The 12,207-nt window shown below is 43.6% G+C and overlaps 1 protein-coding gene across 3 annotated transcripts in view; it reads right to left on the reverse strand.

Moving 5' to 3' along the window:
* The window catches only part of EFCAB6 (EF-hand calcium binding domain 6), a 110,769-nt gene that overhangs the window by 85,583 nt on the left and 12,979 nt on the right, over positions 1–12,207 (reverse strand). For all 3 annotated transcript variants that reach the window (XR_014511351.1, XM_083440707.1, XM_083440706.1), the window contains exon 5: positions 6,785–6,921. Coding sequence is in view for 2 of the 3 variants with exons in the window: in XM_083440707.1 (XP_083296833.1) it covers positions 6,785–6,921 (137 nt within the window). In the remaining variant the exon portion in view is untranslated. The remainder of the gene's footprint in view (positions 1–6,784; positions 6,922–12,207) is intronic.

Below are 12,207 nucleotides of genomic sequence, written 5' to 3' on the forward strand. Positions count from 1 at the left end.
CCAAGCATACACAAAAAGAGGCACATCAAACAAGCAAACCCAGCTAGTAAAGATGGACTAAAATTGGTTTTGAGGTTGGTGGTAATGAGAGATGTGAAATATTTAGAGCAAAGGAAAACAAATAAATTGTCCATCTAATTTCTTTCATTTTTCCTGTAGGCTTGTATCCAACTCAGTGTTTCTGCAACTGCAGCTTATTAAATCTCCATGGACCTCCCAAATGAAAGTCATTCCGAACTCCAGGAGAATACATCCGGCTCAAATAACTACTTACTTGAAAGCACAACCAGCATATAAATTAAACTCTCATTCTACAAATGTAGAGACATTTTTGGACTCCTCCTAGAAATCTATCCTCACTCATTCCATACCTGAGCCTGGATTTACACCTGTGGAAGCATGAAGTGGGAATGAGGCAGTAGAATGGGCTGTGCCACTTCAGACAGGCAGAATATGCCACTTCCAAATGCTCTGCCGTTGTGTAAACAAAACATCATTCGTGGCAAACAGAACACTAGTACAGCGGTACCTTGGTTTACGAACGTAATCCATTCCAGAAGTCTGTTCTTAAACCAAAGCATTCTTAAACCAAGGCGTGCTCTCCCATAGCAGTGGGGACTCAATTTACAAATGGAACACACTCAACAGGAAGCGAAACATGTTCTTATTCCAAGGCAAAGTTCACAAACCAAAGCATCTACTTTTGCAGGGTTCTTAATCCAAGTTGCTCATAAACTAAGCTGTTCTTAAACCAAGGTACCACTGTACATAGGAGGTGGGAGTTCTACAGTCCACTCTAATATAATAATATATTAATATTAATATTTATATATTATTTATTCTACAACCACAGGACCACTTTATTAGCCTTGTTCACTATAGCCCATAATACTGCCTAAAGTTTTTATACTATACACATATCCCTCAGGACCCAAACCTGATCCTGTCTCTTCTTCAATGTAAAACTCCCCTCCTTCACAATCATGTGCAGGCCGCACCTCCAGTGACACCATCAGACCATTTGAAACTCCCCACTTTCCCCCGGCTGTCTATCTGAGTGACTGTGACAACACAAGCAAGCCAACACCACATGCAAACAATCTAACCAATCTAAACCCTCCACCATCTTCTTAGGCAAGACTGTGTGTCAGGAATGCAGGGTCAGGAAAGCATCAAATGCGGTACTGGGAGAAGAACAGAGCTTTCATTAAAAGCAAAACGGAAAAGGAGCAGCAAGAGACTAGCTCTAAGTAGGTGGCCAATGCCTGCAGAGTGCCTGAAGAAGATTCCAGGTGCTTGGGGCTTCACCTGACATCATCATCATAACAACAACAGAAGCAGCAGCAGCAAACAGCAGCAGCAGCAACAGCAAAAACAACCCTGCAGAATAAATTAAGCAAAACAGAACCATGCAGCTCTACCCAATTTGCAAAATGCACCATTTGCAGAATTCAGTTTTGCTTATTCTTGTTCTTTGAAAATGGCAGCCGCTGATTCCCCTCTCTCCTTCTGAAACATTATATATTGAAAGCACTACAAACACACATTTAAAGTACATGGGTTCCCTCAAAGAGTCCTAGGAATTATAGTTTCATCCTCACAGAACTGCAGCTGCCAGAATTCTTAACAAACTAGTTCCTAATATTCTTTGGGGAGGGGAGAGGGGTCAGGGCCAACGCAGTTGTGTTAGGCCGACTAGGCAGTCACTTAGGGCCCAATACTGACCTTGGAGGGCCAGTTTTACACAGATTATTTGTGTTATATTTTCTAAGTTTCTGATAATATTTTGCTTTTTTATGTTTTGAAGAATGTTATCATTTTTGAAGTAATCCATACATTAGAATTGTTTTTATGTATATATGTAATAGATAGACCATCAAGTTGATTGATGTTGTATTACACACATGCACAAAGTGAAAATACACTTAATTTTTAATCTTTCAGTCGCATCTTAATTTTATCTAGAAGATCTATTCATTTTTCTAGTGAGATATGGCTGGAGCTCAGTACTGCAAATGATAGGCAGAAAAAGCTAAGCAGCAAGCAAAGCGAGAGAGGTTCTTCTTGAAATACCTTTGTGCACAGAAAGCAACTGAAGAACAAAAATATGACTATATACTTGTTGAAACCAGCACTGAGGGAGTTGAATGTGTGCTCCTACTGAGAACGACATAAACTCCAAGATAGAAGTTTCACAAATTGGAGATATTTCTGGAAAACACACTGAGGAAAAAGAGGATGTCAAGAAAAGTGAAAGCACTGCAACATCTGCAAAAGAAGATGGTATTGTGCCTGACCTGAATTACAGAGACCCTGCTAACTGGCCTAACTATTGCAGAGATAATTTGTGACATTTTATAATGCAACATGGACCACAGCAGGTTGTATCACACGAGTTTCCCAAAGACAGGAACATTTTCTCTTATACGCTACAAGAGGAGACTAGCAAATGGTGAAGAAGTGTGCCATCAACCTCAAAAGATGTGGCTTCTTGTTTTTGCTGTAGGTCTTTCAGCAAAAAAAAAAAAAAAAAATGGTGCATCAACACTACAAGAAGCAGGTTCAAAAGACTGGAAGAACATTGAAGCAATTCTGTCTTCACGTGAGAGGAATTCTGTCTTCACATGATAATAATAATAATAAATTTTATTTATATCCCGCCCTCCCCAGCCGAAGCCGGGCTCAGGGCGGCTAACAACAATAAAACAGTACAAAAGTACAGCACAAACAACACTCTAAAATCATTCATTATAAAATTAATTAATTCAAGCCACTGGCAACCATTGGGCCAGAGCTCCGCGAAGATTGCCAAGGGAGGGAGTCAGGCTGTGCCCTGGCCAAAGGCCTGGTGGAACAGCTCTGTCTTGCAGGCCCTGCGGAAAGATGTCAGGTCCTGCAGGGCCCTGGTCTCTTGTGACAGAGTGTTCCACCAGATCGGAGCCACGGCTGAAAAAGCCCTGGCTCTAGTTGAGGCCAGCCTAACTTCTCTGTGGCCTGGGACCTTCAAGATGTTTTTATTTGAAGACCGTAGGTTTCTCTGTGGGGCATACCAGGAGAGGCGGTCCCGTAGGTACGAGGTTCCTAGGCCGTATAGGGCTTTAAAGGTTAAAACCAGCACCTTAAACCTGATCCTGTACTCCACCGGGAGCCAGTGCAGCTGGTATAGCACCGGGTGAATATGATCTCGCAGCAAAGACCCCGTAAGGAGTCTCGCTGCAGCATTCTGCACCCGCTGGAGTTTCTGGGTCAGTCTCAAGGGCACCCCACGTAGAGTGAGTTACAATAATCCAGTCTGGAGGTGACCGTCGCGTGGTTCACAGTGGCTAGGTCAGGGCGAGAGAGGAATACTGATCATTTAGAAACTTAAATCAGGTCTATCAAAGTAGGTTTCCAACAAGCTGACTTACGTAGACATGGCCATACAATCTGTTGAAGAGGGATTCCAAAAGCTACCACAATATAATTCCTTCTTTGTCTTCCTCTATGGCATATACAGTGACAACAAAAAATCTACTGAAGATTTACTTAAGACATATGAGAATTTGGAAAAACCATTGCTGAACAACAGAAACCAATATATTGATGCTGAAGATCTGTGCTGTGAACTTATAGCAGTAGATCAAAGACTTCCAAAGTCTAGGCAGCTATAAGAAAGGCGTCTCTTCATACTACAACAAAAACTCTTGCATAATGGGCTGAATGTTTCTGATGCTCTAAGGATCCTTCTCACACTTCTTAACCATGCCAGTGGCAAGCGGTGAACACAGTTTCTCGAAGCGCAAACTTGTAAAAGCTTACATACACTCAGCAATGCTGCAAAAGTGACTAGTTGGCTTGGGAAGTATTATAAGCTGAACATGCCCAAGCATCAGGGCTTGACCTGAAGAAATTGCTGGGAACATTTTGTAAAGGAAAAGGCAATTTAAAATAAATTGAGCAGTTTCAAGTTTTGTGTTTCTCTCTTTTTCCTACAAGGCAAGTGTTTTGCTTGGGGCGCAAGTAGGTAGCCTTGCCTAGGGCTCAAAACAGCCTGGCTCCACCCAGGGAAGCAGAAGTTACAACAACAAGGGCCTGAGTCTTGCACTCCCAGTCTGCCATGGTGACTCAAGGAGAGTTTACTAACAATCAATGGGGGTGTGGGATGGGTTTTAATGGGGAGGAGAAAATATATCAGTTGCAATTTCTCCCTCCAGGAGCTCATGTGTGGGGATTGAATAGAGTTTCAAAATCCCATCCTTTTTTCTTTTTTCTTAAATAATTTTTATTAACAGGCCAATCAGATCACATTAATTCCAAATCACATTAGTTCCAAATTACACAGCCAAATTTTTTAAAAAATTGTTGGGGGGGACCCATACTTCGAGCTCCGAAAGGGATCCAAACATCACTCTTGCTGCTGCATTAATTACACAGTTCTGTCCAGATAGTCTCTTTGTTATTTTCCTCATCTTCTTGTTGTTATCATATATTCCTTTCTTTGTGATCTCTGGTAGTCTTCACAAGCGGGTTGAAAACAAACATATCCTGTGTGGATTTTACGCTTCTCCAAGAGCCATATCACATAAAGGACAGACGCCATTTCCACATCTCTGTACAGAACATTCCCACAGTCTGTCCGTTGATTTCCACAGGCCTGCCAGTCTGTCATCAATTTTCTCAGGGGGCCCACATTCTGATAACCATACATTCACATTCCGATGACCCTGGTCCTCCTCCCCCTCGTCCTGCTGTGGGCAGGCCTGCCGTAACGAATCCCTATTTGTTACTGTGTCACAAAGCTTTCCTTCCTTTCCCGATGTTCCCATAATCCTCTTTGATTAGTAATTTATTTCCACACAGTTCTTAATCTCCTGCTTGTGATCAGTAATTGCAACGATTCTTTCTCGGGGGGGGGGGGAGGGTTATTAGGTACTCATGTAAGACAAAAAAAGAAAAGCTTTTCCTCCCCCCCTTTTCAGTTTCGCTCCGACATACCAATCTTTTAATGATGAGTCTTCTCTTGATTTATTGTCCAGCCCGTCGCTCCGCTTCATAGAGATCCCATTAATTAGCAGTCTTTACTCCCGATCTTCACTTGAAGTATGTGCATTTGCTTCTTTTTCTAATTGTTTATTTTGAGCTCTGCAACTAGCTGCGCAATCAGAGACAGCGTCCGGGAGAGCCAGCCCACCCGAGGGCTTTGTGCCTAGTGCCCTCACCCCCTTCTTTCGAATCCGGGGGTGAAATATGGCAACAGCAGGCAAGGCAGTGTTCCCCATTCTCTTGGGGTGACACAGCGAGGCTGCATACTCCCATATCAGCCTCTTAATTACCTCGTGTGAGCCGGAGAGATGGTACTGTCGGCCATCTTCCAATGCACCCCCTAGCGGCCCCCCTCAAAATCCCATCCTTGGCAGCAGAATCAAAAGCTTAGGAATTAGGTTGTAAAACCTTGTTTTGAGCAAGTCCAACTAATGAAAGAAGCTGGCTTCTTACCCCGCTTATAACTTTTAATCTTGCATTAATTCACAGCAATGGCAGCAGTAAAAACTATGCAGTCAAAATACTTATATTTACAGCATGTACCTAAAGCTGGAGCAAGTGGAGGCACATCTACATCCAACACTGGTCAAAGGAAGAGAGAGGAACAGGAAGTACTATATGCTCCTTCCTCTCCAGGGAAAATGACATCACACAGAGCCCTCTCTACCAACTGTATTTTTTTCTATGGTCTGAATATATGTTTATCAGCAATACTGTCTGTGGTGTTAGCCCTTTCTCAAGCTAACTAGCCAACATATGTGATTATTAGGTTTGGTTGCTAATCTCCAACAGAGGGCAGTGGAGCCTCTCTTGTTCCATTCTGGTCTCCACTCTTGCGACCCTTCACAAGCTTCATAACAACTCAGTGTAACCCCCTCCCTCCCTCCCTCGGTGAAGCCCAATGGGCTGAGGTGCTCTGCCATGGTCACTGCTGCTTGCTCTTGAGACATCTCTTAGACTCATTCACTGCCAGGCACTCACGGCATTAAGCCACGTAGGTCACAGCACTTCGTGATCTTTGTAGAGCGTTCCACCTAAAATGCTGTCACTGACTGGCTGAAGGAATTCTGGGCAATATTCACACAACCCCTGCCTTGGAGAGTCTATTACACAGAGGAGAACAAAGTGGGGTTTTGTTTAATATGTGCAGTATGCAGACCCCAGAAGGAGAGAGGCCAAAGATCATGGGTAGGCAAACTAAGGCCCAGAGGCTGGATTCAGCCCAATCGCCTTCTGAATCCAGCCCGCGGACGGTCCAGGAATCAGCATGTTTTTACATGAGTAGAATGTGTCCTTTTATTTAAAATACATCTCTGGGTTATTGTGGGGCATAGGAATTCGTTCTTCTCCCCCCCTCCCAAAAAAATATATAGTCCGCCCCCCCACAAGGTCTGAGGGACAGTGGACCGGCCCCCTGCTGAAAAGGTTTGCTGACCCCTGCCAAAGATGCACGTGAAGCAGCCAGCAGGAGGCAGAAGTAGATTAAAAGGGACTTTAAGCAGCACAATGAAAGGGACTTCACCAACTGACTTGTGCCTTGCATTGAGGGTCTGGCGAATGGGAGAGTGTGAATGGGGGGGGGGGGACACTTCCCCATTAAGGCCTCATGACGAACTTCCATGGCCTAGTCCCTAATTATCACTAATAGGGTAGAAAGGAAAATGCGATCAACCTGCTGCAAGAAGTATAGTTCTGTACTGCAGCCTAAACATAGTTTCCCCGCAATGGCTTCCCAGGAATCCTTAACTTGTTCTTTACTTACTTATCATACTCACAATCCGTCATCTTGAAGCAGTTGACCTCGATAATTCTTCTCAGCTCGTGACGCTGTATCTGCCCATTTTGATTGTAGTCAAAAAGTCTACATGTCTTGATAAAGCGTTTCAGCTTTTTGGAAATCTATTCAGAGTTTTCAAAGGATTCGTGTTAAAATAAGAAGCAAATGGTTAGCGATAGACGCTGTGGTTCAGGTGATGGAGAAGTGCGCTATCATTTTTTTTTCTCTTTCAGAAAATGCACCTCTACACACACACCCCTCAAACTGCATACCACGGTCTTTCACATTTCACTCTCAAATATGAGAAAAGACACTTTGCCTTTATCAGATGTTATGAAGGTAATGTTCTCTCTAAATGATATTTGGGAAAGTCAAAAATCACTTTCAAAAGTATAGATTCATTTCAAACCATATTCATTGCTGTTGAGCAGTACATAAACGATACTTTTGTTCAGCTATTGAAACCTAGATATATGCTGAAAATGAAACGTGTTAAGATGGGGAGGGGGGCTCAGAATATTTTAAAGATGTGGTTAGTTGTACTAAATATTGGCAATTTATTAGTATTCAGCATTGGGTAGAATGAACATACTTTCTACGAAAGAGGGAAAGGGGGTGTCATGGTTTTTTTTTATAATAATAAAAACAGCAACAAAACAAAACTGTACTAAAGATGAATTCTTTGAAATTTGCATTCCTTTTTTCTTTTTCTACCTGAACAAAGCTGGGTCTGGGAGTTTTAGCAATATACTGAGAAGAGCCTATCCAAAACATAAGATGTGGTTATACTTCTCTTTACTTACAATTTCTATTTCAATCTCACTCTGTTTGCAAGTAAAATCATTGCTTAAATATGCCATGCCATTCAACATTTCACAGGTACATTCAGGGGCTGGTGGTTTGAAAGAACGATCTGCAACCTGAAGTCACATCCATGTCTTAAAGACATGAGCAAATTGAGCTCGTATTTTGCACAATTTGTATACGGTGTCTGTTTGATAATGTGTGGTTTGCTATGCCTAATAAAGGATACTGGACATGAGCAAATGAAGTGTCAGAAGGGAGATAGGTGCCTGTTACCTTTCTGGAAGAAGAGTTAAAAACCCATGTCTTCACACATCAGGGAAGGCGGGGGGGGGGGGGAATTCTTGTTGCATGCAGATGCCTACAACTTCTGTGGCTTAAAGTCACCCATGATTATTCCACAGGAGCCCCTATGGATCCCTGGCTAGTTCACAGATTCCATACATCAACTATTATTCCATTAACATTCGACACCTTGACTATAATATTTTAGATGCCTACTAAAAACTTTATAACAGCAAACCTATCCAGACACATAATTCCGTTATGTACACTTGCTTTTAAATTATGCTGATTTTCTCTATATATTAGGATTAGGGATAGGAAGTGCTTTTTTGAAGTTCATAAAGTTCCATAAAAGAATGAATGAATGTTTGCAATTAAATAGAACTAGACTCAGGGCATCCAGGGGCCATTCATTGGCAAAGCAGAGTCTGGTGCTTTGAGGCACAAATAGAGAAATCCATTTGTGCCAGGCCTGTCCAATGCTTTTTTATGGGGTAGAGAATGCTCTGCTCTGTGAGTCCAGTGAAGCTCTTTCTCACCGCATGGGGACAGCATTCCCTGAAACAGCAAATAACAGATCACTACTTGCTACATGCCGGGACTTTGTCAAGTCAATGTTAACCAATAATGCTGTCAATCCAATGCAAAAAGTGGGTTTCCTCAAGTCATGCATAGAGAAGACACTGTTAGGATATTTCCGTTCCACCTTAAAAGGGAGCAGGCTTTGAGTCACAGAGTCTGCGTATTTCCTGTTTTCACAGGATGTTTATGTTGTGTCTTTGCTTTCGTTTCTCTCTCTGCCGGAAACTCTCAAGCAGGCAGTCACGTTTTTCTTTGTTCTGATCAACGCTGAATAAACTTCTATATGCATCTTTCGCTGTGCATATCTGCTGATAAGAGCGTGCATCGGCTCTAGAATGTGGGAAGCTATTTCTAGAGCTCCTGTCGCTAACTGCTGATACTGTGTGTCTACGGGAGATCAATGGACGTCCGGAGACGACGTGGAGGTCAAGATGGACTTTGTCTCCCTGGCAGTATCCCAACAGACACATGGAATCCTCTCTCCCTACACCAAGACAGCCCCATTTTTTCTGCAGATCTAGGAACACCCTGCGCTTCTAGTGTGATTCCCCACTATGCACAAGCAGCATTCACACAAGAGGACTGCTCGTACAAGGCGAGTGATCGGCAGCAAGCATACTTTAATCTGAAGGGCTTTCAACCCCATGCAAAGGACTGAGGTTGATGTTTTTCTATTGTTAAGTATGTGAAAAAGAAAAAGAAATGATGTTTCTGAGCAATAAATACATCTATGCCTCATTATCCCTTATATTCTACGTCTAGGCCACTTTGTACAAAATCTTTAATTAAAAGTTTTTTCCCTTGGAATTGTCCCCATCAACAGTGAAATAAAGATTCCCCCCCCCCAAATGTGTGCACATGCACACACACACACACACACACACACACACCATGGAAGGGCACAGCTGTGCACACATGAAGTGCTATTCGGCACCAAATGAATTGGAACAAAATAAGTACTGAGACTGTTATGCTCTTAGTTTTGGCTCCATATTCTCAGTAGCACAGTCTAACTTGTCACTTTATATTGATTCCATCTGTTTACACTCTGCAGAGGATTGGCTTCCGACAGCGAACGTTTCCTATTTACCAGCTGGTAAAGATAGGCCAAACCAGATAGGAAAGAATTAAATTATTTTCAAATCCTCATAAACATAAAATGAAAAGAAAAAAAAATAATTAACGGGGGAGTGGAATGGGGGTGGAGACTGAGTGATGGTGATGCGAAAGCCAAGCCCTGTCTACTTTATGTTGTTCTGGAAATTCAAAAGGGCCTTGTGTTGATTGTTAGATATTTACTTCTTCACATGCTGCTGTTTATTACATCTGTGAATGCCCTGCTATAAAGGTAAAGAACCCCTGACAGTTAAGTCCAGTCACAGATGACTCTGAGGTTGTGGTGCTCATCTTGTTCTACAGGCCGAGGGAGCCGGCGTTTGTCCGCAGACAGTTTTTCCGGGTCATGTGGCCAGCATTCTGGTTCAATGGAACACCGAAACCAGAGCAGCGCATGGAAACACCGTTTACCTTCCCCAGCGGAGCGGTACCTATTTATCTACTTGCACTTTTAGGCGTGCTTTCGAACTGCTAGGTTGGCAGGAGCTGGGACCGAGCAACGGGAGCTCACCCCATCGCAGGGATTCGAACCGCCAACCTTCCGATCAGCAAGCCCAAGAGGCTCAGTGGTTTAGACCACAGTGCCACCCATGTCCCGAGTGCCCTGCTAGTGTAATGCTAATGAGACCCCTGGTGCTAATCATGTTAAAGGCTAAAAATAAGACATCCGACTACACTGGAGAGGGCTCATCCTCGAGTCTACCTAGTGGCAGTGAAGGCACGGCAAAGAAGGCATACTTTGCTGCCTCCATTACATCTTCACTGGGTCATCCAGCAGAGGTTTTTCTGGATAGTGCAGAGCCTTTTACTGTCTGGCTCGAAGGAGGTGACAGAAATGATGGTGGCTCACTGTGACTTGTTTGCAAAGCATTTTGAGCACGAAATTGCTTGCATCCACCGGAATCCTGACTCTGCTGTTACAGCAGATGGATCTCGGGCACTGTCTAGTCCGGTTGTGTTGGGTGAGTTTCAGTTAATAAGGCCGGAGGATGTGGAGCAGCGCTTGGACTGGACAGAGTGACCACTTGTGCTCTGGACCCTTGCCCCTCTTGGCTGATAAAAAGTAGCAGGCAGGGGACAGCTGGCTGGGCCAGGGAGGGGATTAATGTCTCCTTGCAAGAGGGGGTGGTTCCTGCCTGCCTGAAGGAGACAGTGGTAAAACTACAAGAAAGAAGATTCCACCTAAACATTAGGAAGAACTTCCTGACAGTAAGAGCTGTTTGACAGTGGAATTTGCTGCCAAGGAGTGTGGTGGAGTCTCCTTCTTTGGAGGTCTTTAAGCAGAGGCTTGACAACCATATGTCAGGAGTGCTCTGATGGTGTTTCCTGCTTGGCAGGGGGTTGGACTCGATGGCCCTTGTGGTCTCTTCCAACTCTATGATTCTGAGATTCTCTCAAGGACCAACTCTTCACATATGAACTGATCCAGACTCTGCAATCATCATCTGAGGCCCTTCTTCATGCACGTCCTTTGTGAGAAGTCCAGAGGATGGCAACATGAGAACGAGCCTTTTCTGCCGTTTGCTCCCCATTTGGCGAGTGCTCCCCCCAGGGAAGCTTGCCTGGTGCCATCATTACATATCTTTGGGCGCCAGGCAAAAACATTCTTCTTCTCTCAGGCCTGTGGCTAATTAAACAATATATTATGTTTTTATGCTGTGATCCTTAGAAGGGCAGCATAGAAGTCTAATAAATAAATATTACTAAATGCATTGGGTTTTACGTGTGTCTGGCATTGCAAAAAGAGAGGAAGGGATATCAAACGCCTTGTTGGTAGACAAGACCTTGTTGGGTGAGGGCTGGGTAGAGGTTCTGTGAGCCTGCAAACCATGAAGGGAATTCCTAAAAAAATAAGGGACACAATCTAGATGAAGTTAAATTGTAGTTGATATTTTACTGTTGGTGGCTGCACTCTCTGCATGGTGGGTGAGCAGGAGAGCATCAAATGGATGAAAAAGAACAGAACTTTCAACCATTCTGTCTTTATGGAACTTTTTCCACCTTATGGAACTTTTTCACCATCCCACCGACAGGGCCAGTCCCTCTTTTCTGTACTTGCTGTAGAAAAAAAAAATAACCATTCCTGTTTGGAGAGGTATTTGCAGTGCCTTAATAGAAAGCGTAATAAGTTGGCACCCACATGCAGAGGACTTCATTAGGGTTGAGGGTACAGCATTGTGAAGGAATAGAGGCCCAATTCAGATGAACTGTGAAATGTTCATGGTACAGTAACCAGTCTGTTCATGCCTGTCCCCTCAAGAGGTTTCAAGGGCTGCACTGGCCCCCAAGGCCTGGGGTTCCCCACCTCTGCCACAGAGTACACTAGCACACGAGGGATTTGTCCCAAGCTGCTTATGAAGGAAACTCTAATAGATGGACTGCTGTTCTAGTCTTGAAGCTGGGATTTGAAAGGGGTTTAAGAGCATCCATTCATTCTTCTGGAGAATTCCTGGAGACAGGTTTAGCACAGAACATGCAACTTCTGCATCCCTCTCATCAGCTTCATTGTGCTGTTCTACCTGCAGTCTAAAAGAGTGACATACATATCTCTCTGATGGGCTGGTGAGCATCTGTACACTGACAATGCAAATACTCCCCCCGCCAAAGATATTCAAGGTGAC

This window comes from Podarcis tiliguerta (genome assembly GCF_965153285.1).
Source record: "Podarcis tiliguerta genome assembly, chromosome: 5".
In the NCBI taxonomy this organism is placed as follows: Eukaryota; Metazoa; Chordata; class Lepidosauria; order Squamata; family Lacertidae; genus Podarcis; species Podarcis tiliguerta.